The sequence below is a fragment of the Ceratotherium simum genome, chromosome 1 (genome assembly GCF_057802395.1).
Source record: "Ceratotherium simum simum isolate JZ-2026a chromosome 1, ASM5780239v1, whole genome shotgun sequence".
Lineage (NCBI taxonomy): Eukaryota > Metazoa > Chordata > Mammalia > Perissodactyla > Rhinocerotidae > Ceratotherium > Ceratotherium simum.
The window spans coordinates 102,999,866-103,020,246 of record NC_141900.1 but is presented as its reverse complement, the minus strand read 5'-3'; the positions used below and the strand labels follow the sequence as shown (position 1 = coordinate 103,020,246).

Sequence of the window (20,381 nt, the reverse complement as noted above, 5' to 3'; positions counted from 1 at the left end):
ATCTGCGTGCCACTCCCGGGAGGGAGCTAAGACGGGTGTCAGCGCCCCTGTTTTACCATTCAGGTGACTGAACAGTGTCGTTGAGGGAGGGCTTCCGTCCCCCAGGTTCTCGTCCCTATTGTGCAGAGAGGAGGCTGTGACTCAGGGAGGTGAAATGCTCGTCCTAGGTGCCCACCAGGAACTCACAGTTGCACTGAGATCTCTCTTACCCCAAAGTCTGTGGATTCTTGTTTTCATTAATAAGAGTATTTAAGGATGAAAACCTGGGAAAATATACTTTAGTTTTCTATGTATCCTTTTCTCTGATATGAAGAACTCTTTGGGCACACAAAAAAGTTAGAAAAGCATTAAATATGCTGTTGCATAGAACTTTGATTCTTGCTAGAATTGTTAATTTTATACACACATACTTTCCCAGTAGGATAACTTTTCTTTTTAATTTGTTTTTTTCTCTATTATTTTTTATTTATTTATTTTTTTGCTGGGAAAGATTCGCCCTGAGCTAACATCTGTTGCCAATCTTCCTCTCTCTCTTCCTTTTTTCTGCCCAAAGCCCCAGTACATAGTTGTATAATCTGGCTGTAGGTCCTTCTAGTTCTTCTATGTGAGCTGCTGCCACAGCATGGCTACTGACAGAGGAGTGGTGTGGTTCCACGCCCGGGAACCAAACCTGGGCCACTGAAGCAGAGCATGCCGAACTTTAACCAGTAGGCCATCAGGGCTGGCTCTCTATTCTTTTTTAAGTATATACATACTTGTGAAAATTCAGCAATTTAGATTTGTATAATAAAGAGCAATCCCCACCCTTCCACCAGTACCACTCCCCAGAGATAACCACCCTGAACCCTTTGGCCTGTATTGCCTCTCATCTTTTTTTGTGCATGTGCAAACATACGCATGATGGGTGCACTCGTGCACATGGGTTTGTGGTGTGCACAAATAGGATTGTTCACTTATTTTCTCTAACGGTAGGCCATAGACAACCTTCCACGTCAGCACGTGTTGGCCTGCTCACAAAGACAGTGCAGTTCCATCTGAACCACTGGGCATCTGACCTTTCTGCTGTTGATGAGCAGCAGCTTGATTCTGTCTTCCCACTGTTACAGAGTGTTGTGATAAACATCTCTGTGTGTTTGTGCACTTACGTGAGTATTTCAGTAGGACAGATTCCAAGAGTTGGGTTTGCCGAGTAACGAGGGTGCACATTTACAGCATCGTGGCCACCGCTCTGGCGCCCTCCAGAAGGCCGAGCCCATGCCTGTTTATGCAACAGTGGATGATGGTGCCATTTCTCCACACCCTGGCTCCAACCGATGTTCTTCTGTTTTAAATATTTGTCTTTTCTGATGGGTGAAAAATGACACCTCATTATTTTATTATGTATTTTTTTGATGATTTGTGAATTTGTGCATCTTTTCCTGTGTTTACTGGCCATTTGCATTTCTTCTAAGAATTACCTATTCATATCTTTGTTTTTTTTATTTTTTACTAATTGTAGAGGCTCTTTATATATAATTGTGGATATTAACCCTTTGCCTTATATCTGACAAGTATGTGTCTATGTGTGTATAATAATATTTCCTCCTAGTTTTGTTAGCTTTTAATTTTATTTCCAAAGAACTTTAAACATTTTTTAATGTAAGGAAATCTATCAGTATTTTGTTTTATGGCTTCTAGATTTTATCAGGATTAGTTTTTTACTCTATAAAATTTCAAGTATCTTGTGCCTTTGTCATGAAAAACCTGATCAGGCATTGGCCACTTGTGAGCGGTAAGAGCCACAGGTGACAGAAAGGCTAGTTTCCGTTGGAGGGCAGGTGGCACCCCACTGCTGATCCCCCATGGAAGGACGTGGTACGAGGTTCATGCACACACATGTATGCATATGCACACACACACAGTGGGCCCCAAGGAAAGGGCTGGAAACTTGGCACATTTCTTTTCCAACATTGCTGGCCGCGGGTAGGGGAGCTGCTCCTGGTGTCACACTCACACAGGTGACATCTTTGCAGCATCCAGTGTGACCTCACTACATAGTATATCCTCTTTCCTTCCTTCTGCCCAGACTATGCAATTTCCAAACCAGACCTCATGTCACAGATGGAACGCGGGGAGAGGCCGGCCATGCAGGAGCAGGAGGACTCTGAGGAGGGTGAGACGCCCACGGATCCTAGTGCTGGTGAGTGGCTGCCAGGCCCAGAGCTCTGCCTCCTAGATCTTGCAGCACTCAGGAGTGCCAGCATGGGGTGTTACAATCCAGAGTAGACCCTGGGGGGATCTGTTGGCAAGCTGTGTGCAGGAAGGAGGCCTGCAGGTGCTGGGACCTGCTTGGGGCCTCTGTGAGGGCCAGTGGCCCAACAGGCTGATAAATAGGAATGCCATTGGGTTCATTGTCTCGGGGTTTTTGACATGACAGCGTGTCGCCTCGCTCTTTGCAGGAAACAAAACGAGCTGAAAGGAAGGCAGTCACTTGTCAGGGCGCTAGTGCCTGTGCATCCTGGAGCTCCCAGAGAAGGGCCACATCCCTGGTCCTGCAGCCGGTCAGTGGAAGGATAGGGACAGATGGACTTTACCCGAAATGTCCTACAATATGCAGGAGAGTGTCTAGATGAGGTGGTTAGATGGAGGCAGCAGAGAGGTCCAGTGGGACTGCCATGTGGCTCAAGTGCAGACTCTAGCGTCAGGCCACCTGCATTTGAATCCTGGCCTCTCTCCTTACTAGCGGTGTGATTTTAGTTACTTAGCCTTTTTGGAGGCCTAGTTTTCTTATCTATAAAATGGGACTGGCACTAACATCTAGGGCCTGGCGTGGTGACTGGCCTGTAGCAGTGGCCCAGTAAATACCAGCTGTTGTCATTCTGCGTAGAGTGTTGTCCCTTCTAGTGGCCGTATTGGTAGCCTGCGCACTTGCACTGCAGGTGCTCTCGTATGTAGCTTGTTTTCGGAGCCCCTGCTTTGGAATCGCCTTTGGACTTGCATCACGTACCTTGAAGGTCTTCAGTGGAGGCAAATCCTTGTCCTGTGTAGCCAGACATCATTGATGACCATGTCTTTTGAAAAAGGAGGATAATCTAGCAGGAGAACTCATTGGGGCCAACAGCCAGGTCTTGTTATGAAGTAATGTCACCGATTCTGGGACCTATAAACCTCTCCAAGGAGGAGGTCCAGAAGCATATTGAGTAGTGTCAGCCCCGGACTAAGAGTGAAGGTAACTTACGGAAGAGACAGAACCTTGTGGAAAAATAAGCGCTGGCTTGTTTCAGAGAAATCCAGTATCATTAATTTGTAGAGATTTGCCTAGAGATTTAAATCAAGGGGAGAAGTTGATCCTGAATTCGTTATGGCAGACAAAAAAGATGGACTTAAAAGTAGATGAGAGTGGCGGCTTGGGGACAAAGTATGGCATGTGGCTCAGTCATCTTTTGTTTGGAGGAAAATAAGTCTGTATCTGAAAGGTTTGAGTGGCCACATCCAAAAACAAGGGTCAAGTGGGAATAGAGAGATTTGGAGTAGAAGGAATAAGAAAGAAGGCTTGGGAGGCAAAGAATGAGAAGATGAGCGAGGCGATTTGTGGTAAAAATCCTGAAATCCAGTGTGATGGCCCCGTGGAGTCTTGTGGTCCAGGGGCTGCTCTTTTAGCATCTTCTTAGAAGGGCTGGGATGAGAGCAGTGGTCCCCTTTGTCTGTTGACTTTTTCACACCCTCATCACAGATGGGCCTCCCAGAGTGGGGCCAGAATCGAAAGCAAAAAACCCCAACCCACTCTGCCCGGGGCTGGGTTTGTTCTGGCAAACGCATTCCGTGGCCTGAGCTTCTATGGGAAGTGACAGCTTCACAGAGGCTGCCTTGTATGGCTGGAATGTGCCATTTGTTCCACTAACCATCTCCAGCCACTTGGAGCCTGGACTGGAGGGAGGACAGGAGAGGACATGGGAACCACTGTGCCACGGAGCTGGCCTTCAACCCGCACCTCTGCAGGAGACCAAAGGCCCTGGCCTCTGGATAGCAGGGTTGTCCTGTGAAGCTGCAGTTATTAGAGCCCCAAACACACCAGTGGTAACCTGTTTGTTCATGTGTCTTCTTCCTTAGAAGGGCGACCACAAAACCAGCTGTAGGCCAGACCCAGTGATGTGATACCAAGGGGGAAAAGTCTACAAAATTGAGAATGTTCATAGTTCCAGATACACCAAACATGACAGTTTTATGAACTGGCTAAGTAAACTCATTCAATAAACTATTATTTATGGTTTGGATCCCTAAGAGCAAGGAGATTCAAAGATGACTCACATATTGACCCTGCTTTCAAAATACTCAGAGCAGGGGCTCCCATTCGTGGCCCTGTGAGGGTGATAGGAGGCCTGGAGAAGCCAGGTACCATTTTCACCGAACTGATTAGCAGAGAGTAAAACAAACAAACCAGAAGGCATGGCTGAAATCCAAGTTCTTATACATTGTACGTAGTTTCAGTCTTTTTGTAAAGCCATTTGATATTTTCTAGTCTTAAAATATGTTTTAAATATTTAAAATGTTCATATACTTAATAATTTCCTGAGAGTCTCTAACATGGAAAAGAATCCAAAATATGTATTAAGACGTACAGATATTACATTCCATTATGATAGATTGTTATACAGCCACTAAAATCATATTTATGAAGAGTTTTTATAGCATAAGTTTCATTCGTATGTTTATTATTTAGTTCATCAAGTATTTTTTGTACCAGGTACTGTGTGAAGAGACTGATGTTAACAACCACAACCCCACATGTATAAAATAGAGTCACTGACTGTGATATAGCACTGTGAGGACAAGCGTCGAGGGGTACAAGCCAGACAGCTGTTGAGATCAGGAGGTCAGAAAAGTCTTCTCTGAGCAAGTGGGATTTTAGTGGAAACCTAAAGAATAAGTAGGAGTTCTATTTGCTCCAAGGAGAACTCGCTGTGGGGAGGAAAGACTGGAAGCAAGGAGACGCTGGGGGCTCTTTTTGTAGTCTGGGTAGGAGACCTTGGCATAGCCCAGGGAGAGAAGTGGATGTTTGTAAGACATTTTTTGTCAGTAGACTAGAAAGGACTTCGTGATTGGTGGATGCTGAATTTGAGGGAGAGGGAGGTGCCAAGGATGACTCCCTGATCTGCTACTTGAATAAGAGGGTAGATGGGGGACAGCAGGAGGTTCAGATCTGGAGAAATGACAAGAACACATTAGGTTTGAGATCCTGTGAGACATAAAGGAGAAAGTGTTAAGAAAGCAGCAGAATGAAGGAGTCTGGAGTTCGAAAAAGAGGTCTGAGCCACAGACAGACATGTGGGCATTGGTAGCGTAGACTGGATTAGCTTCCCAGTCTGTGGAAGGAGAGGCGGAGAGAGGACGGGCCGTGCCCTTGGGAGCCCTGACTTTTAGAGCAGATTTGGAGATCTGGAATATATTGGTCTGGGTGGGGCCCAGGCATTAGTATTTTTTAAATACCTTCCAAGGTGATTCTCATGTGCAACCAGGGTTGAAAACCACTGTTGTAGGGATTTGGAAAAAGAAGGAGGAACCAGAGGAATCAAAGGAAACAGGAGTGGCCAGAAAGGTAGCAAGAAATTAGGATAGCACATTGTTGGGTATTTCAAGAGAAGAGTGTTTCCAGAAGGAGGGAGTGTGGTCAGCAGTGTTGAATTCTGCAGTGTGGTTTAGTAAGACGGAGACTGACAAGTGTCCATTGGATTTGCAAATTGGCAACATCAGTGACCTTAGCAAGAGACATGTTGGTGGCGTGGTGGGAGCGGAAGCCAAGTAGAGTGGGTTGAGGAGTGAAGGGAGGTGAGGAAGGGGAGACGGCACCTCTCATCAGTTGTTTGACGTTAGCTGTGAGTGGGGAGTGGAAAGAGGGGGCAGGAACTTGGGGGGGCAGATCTTGTTTGCTTAAGATGGGGAGTGCTAAAGCCTATTTGAAATGTTGATGGGAATGATCCAGTTGATAGGGGAAGTTAACGATGTAGAAGTGGAAAATGCAAATACAATATGAAGTCAATGATGTAAACAAAAGACAGAAAAAAATGGATGGAAACATACCAAAATCATATTTGTCTATGCTTTGTAGAATTTTCTGAAGTAAGCCTATATTATTTCTTATTCAGTAAAAATAATTTTTTTAAGAAAACAATGCATGAGGAAAGACTTCGAGTTAAAGTCGGCAGATTGAACATGTGTTTACTGCTACCTCCCAAAATCCTTCTAAAACAAGAGTGAAGGGACTTTTAAAGAGAATGGACAAGGAGACAACAGCAACAAAATTTTGGAAGCCTGAAAGCAAATGGCTAGGTGATTACTGATTTAGAAAGCTGAATCCAGAATTGGTATTGGGGGAAGCTGAGAAGAAACCCAGTTTGCACTCCATCCCCAGCCCTGCTCGAGAGACTCGAGTTAGCAGCACCAGGGCCTCCAGGCATCTTTGGAAATGGGGTAGAGGTGAGGCTGAACTGAGGACTGGTGAAACATCGTTTAAAGAGGCATTTAAACACTCCCACTTTCCCCCATCCCTACAGCTGCCATCTGCCTCTCCCAACCCCGGTAGACGACCAAGACTTATTCTCCGGAGAGGGTGAACAAGAAGATCTCTGGACGTGGGCTCCAGGCACAATTGAGGGTGGGGTACCATGTTGAAAACAAGGGAATATGGAAGCTTAACATACAAATGTTGAGATTTCTAGCCTTCTTCCCTAGCCTGGCTCCCAAAATGATGCTGACATCCAGGATAAACCCTCAGGCAGGATATTGGAAGAGTTTAACTGGACACTTTTGGGACTAGCCCAAGAGATTTCTCAGTGAAATGACCTAGCCAAATCATCCTACTGGGAAACCCATTGTTAGCAAGTACTACCTGAATGCACTGAACTTTCAATTCTCTTTTGAGTGTTCCACTTTTAAATATAAATGGACAACCCAGAACCAAGACATTTAGGAAAAACCTCTAATATACAGAGACCAAAGGAAAAAACAGAAAAAATAAATTTCAGGGAAACAGAGACCATCCATGCAGAGAGGAAAAAAAGTATGTTTAAGTGTATATGTATGTATGTATGTGGGTATATATATATCTAAGGATTAGATAAAAGAAGTGAATGCATCCATGACACAAAAGTATAATGCTTATTAAAAAAAAAGAAAGAATAGAATGGAACTCTTGAAAACTAAAAATATAGTAATACAAATTAAAGACTCAGTAGCAGTGTTAGAGGATAAAGTTGAGCACATAGCCCAGAAAATAAAGCAAAAAGACAAAAAAGAAAATAGGGAAAGAATAAGAAAAGTAAAGAATGGAAGTTCAATGTCCATGTAATAGGAATATCAGAGAAAAAGAATAGCAAAAAGAGGAAGGAGGGCATTAGCGACGAAATCATTCAAGAAACACTCCCAGCATTGACGACATGGTTTTCCAGCTTGAAAGAGCCCATCAACTGCCCAGAGCAGTGGATGAAAATGGACCCAGGCCTTAGATACTTCAGCTAGAAATTTCAGAGCTGCTGAAGACCAAGGAGATCTACAGGCTTCCAGAGAGAAAAAATGGGTTCATACAAAGGAACAAGAATTAGAAAGGCTGTGAACTTTCCAGCAATATTGGAAGCTACAAGACAGTAGAAGAATGGCTTTAACATTCTTTAAATTTTGAAATTGGAAAATATTTTCCAGCCATTCTAAAATATGGTATCTAGCCATACTGTTCTAATTAAATATGAGAGTGAAATGGAGACATTTTGAGATATTCCAGGTCACGCAGGCACCATTTCTCTAGCTGGGGGAGGTGCTTTGCCAAAATGAGGAAATAAACCCAGAAAGAGGTGTTAGGAGCTCCAACACAAGACAGGTGAAGGGAATCCTCAGGTGGGGATCCCAAGAAGACAGCTGTGCACTGGAGGCAACCAGTCCAGACTGGAGCACGTCAGAAGGTTCCAGAAAATTTTTCTTCAAGTAGATGAAATTGAGAAATACCCAGTACGTTTGAAAGTTTTGAGAGGAGAGTTACAGAGCAGGGCGGGGCATTACATGCTGTTACAGAGCAGCAGCATTACATACAGCTGAGCTGATGATAATTAATGGCAAGCTAAGCCAAAGAAAAATTATTAGCTCCAGGGGAAGCAAAAAGGTTTATAGGCATAGAAAAGTGCTTATAGTATACTACATGGTTCAATTTTAAATAACATTTACATAATCTAATAATGGAACCACGCAATATTGATCCAACCAGAATTACAAACTAAACTGGAAGCATCAGGGATTTGGAAGAGATGTGGATAGATGGGGAAGAGACGGTCCACCTCCAGCTCTTGAAGTCAAGAGAAAATGCTTAAAATTGAAAACTCAAGGAGTAGCAATATAAGTATGTTACTCAGAGCTTTGAAGGTAAAGGACAAAATAATCAGCTAGAAGAATTGAAAGTGATTGCCTCTGGGGAGCAGGAAGTTAGGGGTTGTGGAGGAGAGCTTTTTAAAAACTATTCAACTCTCTGGCCTATGCATGTATAACTTTAAAAAATGTGAAAAATTAATACACCAAAATTTTAAAAAATCTAACAGAAAGTACAGCCATGGGAAGGTTGGAAAGCCAGTGTCAACCATCATTTCTTTTTTGAGCTGGTAGAGAAAGTTCATGTGGCAACACTGGTTTTTACTTTCCAATAAAACGCTAAAGTTTCATTAACATAATTCAAAAAGAAAAAGATACAGAGTGCAAGTCCCACATGATTCTATCTCAAGAGTCAACAGTTTATTCCATCCAATTTATGTGCATGTAGTTCCACATACACACACACACACACACACACACACACATATATATATATATATATATATATATGGCCTTAATTATATAAGTAATCCATAAATATATTCTCATCATGAAAAAAATAAAACAGTATAGAATTACATTGTTTAGCAACTTGCTTTTTTCAATAATATATCCTTGATGTCTTTACATGTCAGAACATATAAATCTGTCTTGTTCTTTTTCATAGCTGTCTATAGTATGCTGTGTATTGATTTCATAATTTATTTAAATAATCCCCCATCAGTGTACATTTAGAGTGCTCACAAGTTTCAGTGCTTCATTAAAGATCCTTTGTAAGGGAATCTTTGTGCACTTGTCTGAAACTTATTAAGAAGTAGATTTTCCGGGTCAAAGGATGTACCTGTTTAAAATTTTAATAGATGTTAGCAAATGCCCTTCAAAACAATCGTGCCAATTTATAGCCATTTATCTATGCATGAGACTACCTGTTTCCCACACTCATGCCAGTAGTAGGTATTATTTGTGCCAAAGTGATGAGTAGAAAAAGACAATATTTTTTTTATTGATGTTTTAATAGTTTATAACATTGTGAAATTTTGGGTTGTACATTTTTGTTTGTCCATCACCATATATATGGCTCCATTCACCCCTTGTGCCCACCCCCTACCCCCATTGCCCCTGGTAACCACAATAGTTTTCTCTGTCCATGTGTTGGTTTATATTCCACATATGAGTGAGATCATACAGTGTTTGTCTTTCTCTTTCTGGCTTATTTCACTTAACATAATGCCCTCCAGGCCCATCCATGTTGTTGCAAATGGGACGATTTTGTCTTTTTTTATGGCTGAGTAGTATTCCATTGTATATATATACCACATCTTCTTGATCCAATCATCAGTCGAGGGACACTTGCTTTCACTTCTTGGCTATAGTGAATAATGCTGCAATGAACATAGGGGTGCATAAGCCTCTTTGGATTGTTGATTTCAGGTTCATTGGATAGATTCCCAGTAGTGGGATAGCTGGATCATAGAGTATTTCTATTTTTAATTCTTTGAGGAATCTCCATACCGTTTTCCATAGAGGCTGTACCAGTTTGCATTCCCACCACCTGTGTATGAGGGTTCCTGTTTCTCCACATCCTCTCCAACATTTGTTGTTTTTTGTCTTGGTGATTATAGCCATTCTAACGGGCGTGAGGTGATATCTTAGTGTTGTTTTGATTTGCATTTCCCTGATGATTAGTGATGTTGAACATCTTTTCATGTGCCTATTGGCCATCTGTATATCTTCTTTGGAGAAGTGTCTGTTCATTTCCTCTGCCCATTTTTTGATCGGGTTGTTTGTTTTTTTGTTGTTCAGTTGTGTGAGTTCTTTATATATTATGGAGATTAACCCCTTGTCAGATATATGTTTTGCAAATATTCTCTCCCAGCTGGTGGGTTGTCTGTTCATCTTGATTCTGGTTTCGTTTGCCTTGTAGAAGCTCTTTAATCTGATAGAGTCCCACTTGTTTATTTTTTCTTTAGTTTCCCTAGTCTGGGTAGGCATGTCATCTGAAAAGATTCCTTTATGACCAATGTCAAATAGTGTGTTGCCTATATTTTCTTCCATGAGTTTTATAGTTTCAGGTCTCACCTTCAGGTCTTCGATCCATTTTGAGTTTATTTTTGTGAATGGCGATAGCAGATGGTCTACTTTCATTCTTTTGCATGCGGCTGTCCAGTTTTCCCAACACCGTTTATTGAAGAGACTTTCCTTTCTTCATTGTATGTTCTTAGCTCCTTTGTCGAAAATTAGCTGTCTGTATATGTGTGGTTTTATTTCTGGGCTTTCAAATCTGTTCCATTGATCTGTGTGTCTGTTTTTGTACCAGTACCATGCTGTTTTGATTACTATTGCTTTGTAGTGTGTTTTGAAGTCGGGGATTGTGATGCCTCCAGCTTTGTTCTTTTTTCTTAGGATTGCTTTAGCTATTCGGGGTCTTTTGTTGCCCCATATGAATTTTAGTATTCTTTTTTCTATTTCCGTGAAGAATGTCATTGGGATTCTGATTGGGATTGCATTGAATCTGTAGATTGCTTTAGGTAATATAGACGTTTTAACTGTGTTTATTCTTCCAATCCATGTGCATGGAATGTCTTTCTATTTCTTTCAATAATGTCTTGTAGTTTTCATTGTATAGGTCGAAAAGACAATATTTTGATTTTTTCATTCAACTTTCTATAAGAGTGATGTTGAGTATATTTTCATACCTTTATGGTCACTAGTATGTCTTATATTGTGAATTATCTTTTGCCCATTGTTCTTTTGGATTATTCATCTTTTTATTATTGATTTGTAAAAGCTTTTTAAACATTAAGGATATTAGCTCGTGTGTCATATATATGCGAATGTTTCCTAGTTTATGGTTTACCTTTGTATATAGTATTTGTGTGTGTGTGTGGTGTAGCCGTTTTAAATTTTTGTGTGTTCATTTATCAACTTGAAGTTTCTATGTATCAGGTTTACCAATAATTTTCTTTTTTTTTTTTGTGAGGAGGACTAGCACTGAGCTAACATCCAATGCCAATCCTCCCCTTTTTTCTTGAGGATGATTGGCCCTGGGCTAACATCCATGCCCATCCTCCTCTACTTTATATGGAATGCCGCCACGGCATGGCTTAGCAAGCAGTGCATCGGGCATCGGTGCGCGCCCGGGATCCGAACCTACGAACCCCGGGCCGCCGCAGCAGAGCTCGCACACTTAACCAGCAGCACCACCGGGCCGGCCCCACCAATAATTTTCTTTATGGTATCTGGGTTTCATATCAAGTACAGAAATACTTAGTCGGCCCATTTTATTCATAAACACTATGATCATAGGCTTTGGGCCTGTGAGCTTTGCAAAAACCTATAAAAATTTTTGAAACCTGGAAAAAAATAGTTTTTGCTCCAGAAAACAAAACAAAATTGCAAAATGTAAATAATTAAATGTTTAACTGTCTACAAATATAACATTACAGTTACGCATATATATGCACCACATATATGACATGGTCCCATAAGATTAGAACCATATAGCCTAGGTGTGTAGTAGCATTTCTCAGAATGCGTCCCCATCGTTAAGCAATGCATGGCTGTATATCAGCTTCATACTTACTAAATTTAGTGTTCACAAACATTTAAAACCAACTTTTATAGGACAGGTATTTACCATCTCACAAGAGTTCTTATGAAGAAATGTGATTACAGAGATTAAAAACCAATCATAAATTAAATTTATTGCCAAATAATGTCAAGGTAAAGCTACAGAAATTTTCAAAAAAGTTTACAGCAAAAAATTATAGTTGATATGGGTCGGGCACATTTAATTAAAGTTTGTATGACTGACCAGGTAGCATCCAGAAGGAATATCTAAGTCCCAGAGGTCTAGGAATAGCCTGTACCTTAGGTCAAAGTTGTAAAAAAAAAAAAAGATAAAAAGCTGTGCTTTTTTCTAATACTCGTATGATTTCATTATTTATGTCTATATTTTTGATTCATCAGTAATTTATTTTGATGTGAGATATGTGAAGATAGCTTTTTCTTTTCTTCTAGGCAGGAAGCCAGTTGTCTCCACTCCATTTATGTAAAACTTTTTCCCACTGGTTTGAAATCTGCCTTTGGTCATAAACTATATTCCCTCAGTGTATATGTCTTTGATTAATTTTTTAAATGGGAGAATAAATTACTGCTTATAAATGCAGCATGGTGTCAATACTCTCTCAGAAGTTGTTTGGGGTGGGAAACCTTATTGGTGGAAAACAACTGGCTTCCCTACTGTAACAGATGGGGAGAGGGGGCATGAAAATGTGTAAATACTGCACGTTTCGAGGGAGAAAGAATTAAATGTCATAGAGAGGAGAAGAGAAGTGCTTGGGGTTCAGAGAGGAGCCCAGTTGCATTCAGCTGGGACCACCATGAGAGGTTTGGTGGGGTGGGGCCTTGAAGTCTGGGCAGGTGTTGGAAGGCAGTGGTCGTCAAGCTGGGGTACCATGCCCTTGAGGGTACAAGGAGACTTTCCAAGAGGGACACATATAGATGGCTTTGAGGGTTCAATTCCCAGGTCCCTCGTCCATCTGTTCTCCTTCAGAAAACTCATCAGTGAGCACACAACACACACAATAGTCACCCTGGTCCTCATCTCCTACGTCTCCCACTAACAGGCAGCTCCCGCCCTTCCCTGCCATCATGGAGTCCTCCTCTGAAGTATAAAAGCCTTTGGTCACAGACAGAGACAATCCAGAAGGTTAAGGTATATGACCAGAAGTGCATCGCTCTGGGGCCAGGATGGTGAATTCTTTTGCAAGTTAGATCGTTTGCAATGCTTTGCTTTCAACAAAATTGAAAGAGAACCTAATTAAGTTGTCAGCTAATAGGTCATTAAAAACAATTTTTGATGATACGTTAACCATGTGCTCCTGTAGCATTCTAATTCAGAGGAAGTTCAGAGAATCGACCGATGATTCCATAACACAGTTCCTGCCAGCCCATCTACAGCTGAGATATTACAGCTCGTATCTATGTAAATGAGCCTTCCCAGTGCTTGTATTTATAAAAATGAAAAATCGGGATAGATTGGATTCTGAACTCTGTCTCATTCAAGCAATAAAAAATATTCATTCTCGGATAAGTGAACTAATTGGGAAAAAAATCCCTATCCATCAAGTTTTTTGTTTTCTATCTTGAATAATTGTTTATCATTCTACAGTAATAATAACTAAGGATAACTTAAGCCAGGAAAAAAATTAACACTTAGAGCCCTGTGGTTATTAGAAATGAAAGCAAAATTAATCCTTCTAATTTACATACACATTTTTGTGGCAGAGTGGTAGATGAGGTGATCAGTAAAAGGCTTCTAAGCATAAAAATATGTTCTATTAGGAGAAAATTCTGTGGGCAAAATGGGAATGGAAATAGAAGTTCAAGGTGAAAAGGAATGATGTAAAAATTTCAACTATCAAAGAAGAAATTGTTGGTGTATTTTTTAAGTGAATAATGGTGGGTTTAAAATTGCTGGGGTTCTTAGATTCCATTGGTGACATTAAAAGGTGATGGAAGGGTTTATTTTAAAATATAAATATTTATAATACTCCAGAAATTACATCTTTTGCAGTTATTGAAGCATTTTATATGTTTATTCAAAAAGGTGCAAAGGGGTACATAGTTTTAAAAATTATTTTAGGGAGGAGGCAAGTAAAATATTTTAAGGAGTCTGAAGTCAGGGAAGATGTTTTTCTGATGCTGGGATCCTGGTCATGTTTGTGGATCTACTGCAGAGACAAAGATTGAAGGTAGAGGAGAAAAGAGGCACAAGTGATGGAGCAGAGTTCCAGGAGAAATGTGGGCAGGGTGAAGGAAGCAAGGAAGGGTTGGGGAGAGAGAACAGAGGAGGACACTGCCTTTTCTGAGACTGGAGAGAAAGGCAGGGTCAAGATGGTGACCTTGAGCTAGAGCAGGGGGAAGTCCAGGATGTAAGTGTGGATGACTTTTCCCTTTTTTTAAGATAGAGACTAGGACAAAGACATCTTTAGAGAGTAGTGAGAAGACATCTTTGGAGACTCAGTTCTGAGGGCAAGTAGCCACCGTCTGCATGTAAGGCTGTGGGGGATGCAGCCTGGGAACATTGGAGCTGCATTATATTCTGTTTACTCCCAAATGGGTTAGGTTGGCTCATCAGAGAGGGATTAAAGGACAGCCGAGCATCAGCTGTAGGTCACATGGCATCAGCTGCTGGCATCATTGGTTGGTCTGCGTTCTCAGACATGTGGTCCACTTTAGCTTGGGAATGACGAGTGCACATGGCAGAAGAACAAAGAGGAGGCTTCATGAGGGCAGGGACTGTTGGCTTTGTTCCCTGGTTTCCTGGTTTCTTCTCTTTTTTCCACACCACTTACCACCTTCTACCATGCCATAGAATTTATTAATTGTTGATTGCCTTATGTAAGATGTATGAGGGCAGGGAGCTCTATATGTACACTGATGTATCCCAAGCCATTTAGAGCACTGCATGGCACATGGTTCGTGCTCAATAAATATCTGTTGAATAAACGTTCAATGAATGAATGAATATGTTTATGCATTATTCATTTATAATTTCCTTAATTAACAGTGATTTTCCACCTGTATGAGGGTTTATGCTGGCACAACTCTACCATATGGAAGAAAATAAGTTGAACCCCTACCTCACACCATACACAAAATAAAAATAAATTTCAGGTGGAGTAAAGACCTAAATGTAAATAATAAAACAATAAAAACCTTGGAGTAAAATCCAGGAGACCAGATGAACCATCTAGGACCAGAGGAGACCCTCTTAACTAAGACAGAAAACCCAGAAGCCATAAAAAGAAAGAGGGACACATTTGATAATATGCAAACTTGGAGAAAGTTGTGTGGTAAAAGTTAACACAAGTCAACAGATAAGTAATAGATTTGGGGGAAATATTTGAAATGCCAATAAGAGAAAATGGGTTATTTTTAATACAGGAATCAAAGGACTCTTACCAGTTGACAACAACAGAACACATTTCACAAAGAATCAGCTCTAAAAGGCCAATAAAGGAGGGACCGGCCCAGTGGCGTAGTGGTTAAGTTCACATGTTCTGCTCCGGCAGCCCAGAGTTCACAGGTTTGGATCCCGGGCACGGACCTACACACGGCTTATCAAGCCATGCTGTGGCAGGTGTCCCACATATAAAGTAGAGGAAGATGGGCACGGATGTTAGCCCAGGGCCAATCCTCCTCCGCAAAAAGAGGAGGATTGGCAACAGATGTTAGCTCAGGGCTGATCTTCCTCACAAAAAAAAAAAAAAAGTCCAATAAACGAAAGAAATGATATTCAGATTACCCTGGTCAGGGAAGTAGAATTAAAGCATCAGTAAGTTATCACTTTACACCCATCTGACTGAGGAAAATTAGAAAGAGCGATGGTGTCTGTTGCTGGCAGACATGTAGGGAAAAGGTGCAGGAGTAGAACTATGAACTGTCACATCCTTGTTGAAAAGCAGTCTGATGACATCTATCAGAATTAAAAATGCAGACACCTTTTGAACTCTGTGGCCCCACTGCTGGGACTCTCATGGAAATAAAACCACTATTTTGTAGTGAGAGATGTAAATAAACAAATGTTTATTGCGCTATTGTTCCACATGGCAAAAGACTGGGAACATAAAGTGCACGTTCTTCAATAGGGAATGTTGAACACACTACAGTAGGGTCCTCACGATGGAGTGTGTGCAGCTTTTAAAAAGAAGGCATTAGCCCCACAGAAATTGGTTTGAAGGGATCACTACAAGATATTTGAGTGAGAAAAGGAACATAGAGACTATGTATATAAGGCAATTTTGGTTTTTTAAAACCAATAATGGCCAGAAAATAAAAACATGTAAACATACCGTAATAAATAACCACATAAGCATCGATAAAAATACTTAGGTTAGTTACAGGAGTTACCTGGGGAGTTCATATCCGTGAAATGGAAAGTGAGGGGAAGGGGAAGGCAAATTAAAAGGAAAAAAAATACTGCACTAAAACCCAAAAATGTATGCCATAATCCCATTTAAGTAAAATGGTGCCTGTGTGTGTAATGACATTTGAAATTAACCTACAGACCTATAGGCAAGTTAAAAAAAATGTCAGGGCAAGGTATGTAATGGGATGCTGTTTAACCAAAAAGACACCAAGAAGCTCCTATTATGCAGCTTGTAAATGTGGGCGAGGAGGGGCTGGCAGTGTCTGGGGTCTGTCGGTGTTGGACACCTGGGTGGGGCTGAAAGGGTTGTGTGGTGAGGAGATGATTAGCTTTTTCTTTATTCAGCTTGATTGTGGGGTGGGGAGAGAGAGAGAAACTGTTGACTTTGGCTGGCCTAACCTGGGAAAGGGAATTAGAATCTCTTTTTAAAATAAACCGTGATAACACTATTTAATTGGAGGGCATCATGGAAAACAAGCTTTGCATCTAAGTTTACTCCAGTTTATTGGTGTTCAAGGCTGCAGAATGTCCAGAAAATTCTATGTCTACTCAACGCCAACTCAGTATTCTATTTCTTCAGGGTCTCTAAAATAAGCATTTTTGAAATGTAAATTCTAGGGTGGAATGAACGTGTTCTGGTTTCTTCTGTCCTCCTCCCCCACCCCTCTCGCCTTCTCTCAGCACACGACGGGATCGTGATTAAGATCGAGGTGCAGACCAACGACGAGGGCTCAGAAAGTCTGGAGACGCCGGAGCCCCTGATGGGACAGGTAGAAGAACACGGCTTTCAGGACTCAGAGCTGGGGGACCCGTGTGGAGAACAGCCGGACCTGGACATGCAGGAACAGGAAAATACGCTGGAGGAGTCCACGGAAGGCTCGAGCGAGTTCAGCGAGCTCAAGCAGATGCTGGTGCAGCAAAGAAACTGCACAGGTCAGTTGGGTGGGGGAGGAGTCAGCAGGCCTGCAGGTAGGCCCTGCCTGGGGAGGGTTGTGGTTTCCTTCATGGGTGGACAGGCTGAGGGAACCCCAAGCATGGCCTCAGGTGCAGGTTTCCTGCCTCAGGATTTATAAGAATCCGTCTCCTGGCTAGGAAAGAAGGGGTCACAGCCAAGACTAGGTCAGATGAGGGCCCGAAGGGACCTCAGAAATCGTCTCTCCAACCCCCTCCTACAGGCAGAGGAGTCACATAGATTGCCCAGGGTCACACGATAGTGGCAAAGCTAGAACTTCAGTCTCCTGATGCATCCTTGACTATTCTTATGTCACACTAGAAGCCCAGCTGCCTTGAAGATTTCAACCCTTGGAGAGCGTGTTTTTCTTAAATGACCAACTGTACTGTCTTTTTCTGGGAGAATCGAGGTATCATTTTTGTTTAACTATAAAGCCTTAAGGTCACTATTCTGCACACTCTTGCTCCTTGTGAGTATAAGGAGAACAGTTAGGAACTGGGCTTACAGCAGCCTGATCCCAGGACATCTTTTGTGGTTGATTTTCTGACTCTGATCCATCTATGCAGTCCTGAAAAATGCCCTACCTGATCATCCTGGTGTATTTTTTAAATATATAATATAATAGTTATCTACTATTATGTTCAGGAGTTTTACAACTATATTCATAAGTGAAATGAACCTGAACTTTTCTTAAATCATCCTCATTTAGTTTTGGAAACAAGATTATACTAGACTTATGAAATGAACTGGGAAGCTTTTGCTCTTTTTTCCATATTCTTTAAATAATGTACAAGATAGGAATTAAGTGTGTCACTTGAAAATTCGGTAGAACTCACTTGGGTTTTAGTTTTTGTTTGGATATTTTGTTTATGTGCAAAAGAGTCATTAATCATCTTATATATTATTTATATTTAGAAATGTATCTACATCCATTTTATCTAGGTTTTTAAAAATACGTTTTTTTTTTTAATTTTTCATTTTATCTGTAGATAATTCCTTTGCAGTTTGCCTTTTTGCACTTAATAATAAAAGATCATGGACATCCTTCCTGGTCAAAAGATGTGGATCTAACTCCTTATTTTTAAATAACTGCATGATTTCAGAATTTCAGAACTCTTTTATACCATGTTGTCTTTCATAAGAGAATAGTGAAAGACATGGGCAAATTGTGAATATATGCTAAATTGGGAGCTTCATAATATAAATTCCAGATTGCCCTTTGAGCATTCCTCATTAATTCTAGTAAAACCTGAGAAAATTACTAAATAGTACTTTGTGGAATTTTGAGCCCTGAATTTTAGGGCCAGATATTTCATTCTTATTTCATTAAGAAAAAACAATTTTGATGCTCAAGGAGAGTTTAAATCTGCTAGGGTCCATATTTCCCCTCTGTCTTTCGAAAACAATCCTTATTTTCAGAATAAACACCAGGGCAAGTAGTTACCAACCTCTGAAGCTGCTTCTTCCTTCCTGATCTTGTAAGCATCATGTTCCAGGGATGTTCTGGGTCACTTCCTGCTGAGAATCCTAACAGTACCAAGGCAGCATTGTCTTATGAGTGCCCTGAGCTGGGACTCGGCACACCTGTGTTCTGATTTTAACAGTGCCATCTCCTGGGTCCAGAGGAGTAGCAGGGAGTGCTATGGCCCAGCAGTCACTAACAGACTTATAAAACATTGGCCAGGTCATGAATGCTGCCAGCTTCTGTCTCCCTGTCAGTGAGGGGATTAGACTACATGGTGTAAGCTCTGAAAAGGTCTATGATTTTACTTACTTTTTTGGAAACATCACTTGATAATCGGTGGGCTTGGATGTCCCATATCTGTGAAATGCAGATAATTCTTGCTTGACTTATAATAAGATATTGTGACTATGAAAAGAGAACAGGTGTGAAATGCTTTGAAAAAGTTCTCATTGGTTTGCTTTTAGGAATTCCACAAATGCAGGCTGTTATTGCATCTTCGATCCCACAGGTGGGCTCAGAAGAGTGACTTTCTCATGTCACACAGAGTCAGTGACTAACAATAGAGTGCCCCAATTAGCACTGTTAAGGGAGCGCCAAATAAGTACAAGGCACTTGAGAAATTCAAACAGGAGTCAGAGGCCACTCCTTTTCTCTAGGACTTCTGGTGGGCCACTGTAGAGCACGGCCTGTTTTAGGTCCTGAAGGGCCAGGCTAGAGGATGGAGGGCCGGGGAGGAGGAGGACATCCACCTGTTGGGGTGTTCATGGAACACCTACTGTGTGCGTGGCACCACACACCAGAGCTTGTGGGCAAGGCGGAGGAAATCCCTGACCCCAAGGTTGGTAGAGCCTGCCTGTGCAGGTGAGTCATCCACCTGACCTGTGCAGGTGAGATGATGCTGCATGAGAATGCTGAGCTCCTGAGTCCAGGGAAGGCACACCAGCAAGGCTGTGGGCTTGGGGAAGCTGAGTGCTGCAGGTTGGGATGGTCACGGAAGGTTTCAGGGAGAAGACAGGATTGGGGCTGGGTGTGAAATCATGGGCACAATTTGGAGACAGAGAGGAGGGTGAGTGTGAGTAAAGGCACCTGAAGGGAAATCACAGGAGTTCCGGGCAAGACCTAGACCAGTGGGGCTGAGCAGAGATCAAGGAGAGGAGACCCTGGAAGGGAAAAGGTTGAGAACTGGATGAGTCAAGACCCTTTTGATACAGGTGGTAGAAACCCAACCCTTACACAGCTTGAATGACAAAAGGGGTGTTTATCTGTTCAGATCATTGGTAGGTCCACACAGACACCAGCTTCAGGCACCCTGTATCTGGGTGCCCCCAGCCCGGAAGGGCTCTGCGGGCTGGTTTCTTTCTTCCCTGCTGGTTACTGCTCGCTAGCAGCTAGGGGAAATGGGCACAAGCAGTGTCAGCTTCCCGTCACGAAGAAGCAATCTTCCCCGCTTCCTCCACGTAAACTTCCAAGAGAGGGCTCCGACTGGCCCATTTTAGGCGTGGGGTCATTCCTGAACCGACCTCTGTGGCCAGCCCAGGGTTACATAGACACGGTGGAGTGGAAAGCAGTATTTTTCCAAAAGAAGGCATTTGGCCTGACTACATATACACGGTGTTTGTTGGTGAGGATGAAGCGATGCTTACCTACATCCAGGTTAGGGGCGCTAGGCAACAGCTGACATCTTTCTGTCTCTCTCTCTC

The 20,381-nt window shown here is 42.0% G+C and overlaps 1 protein-coding gene across 2 annotated transcripts in view; it reads left to right on the top strand.

The window, feature by feature from the left end:
• Nucleotides 1-20,381, top strand: part of ZNF777 (zinc finger protein 777) — a 28,867-nt gene that overhangs the window by 7,199 nt on the left and 1,287 nt on the right. For both annotated transcript variants that reach the window (XM_087432454.1, XM_004430634.3), the window contains exons 4-5: nt 2,066-2,179; nt 16,946-17,197. In XM_087432454.1, the coding sequence (XP_087288580.1) occupies nt 2,066-2,179; nt 16,946-17,197 (366 nt within the window). The remainder of the gene's footprint in view (nt 1-2,065; nt 2,180-16,945; nt 17,198-20,381) is intronic.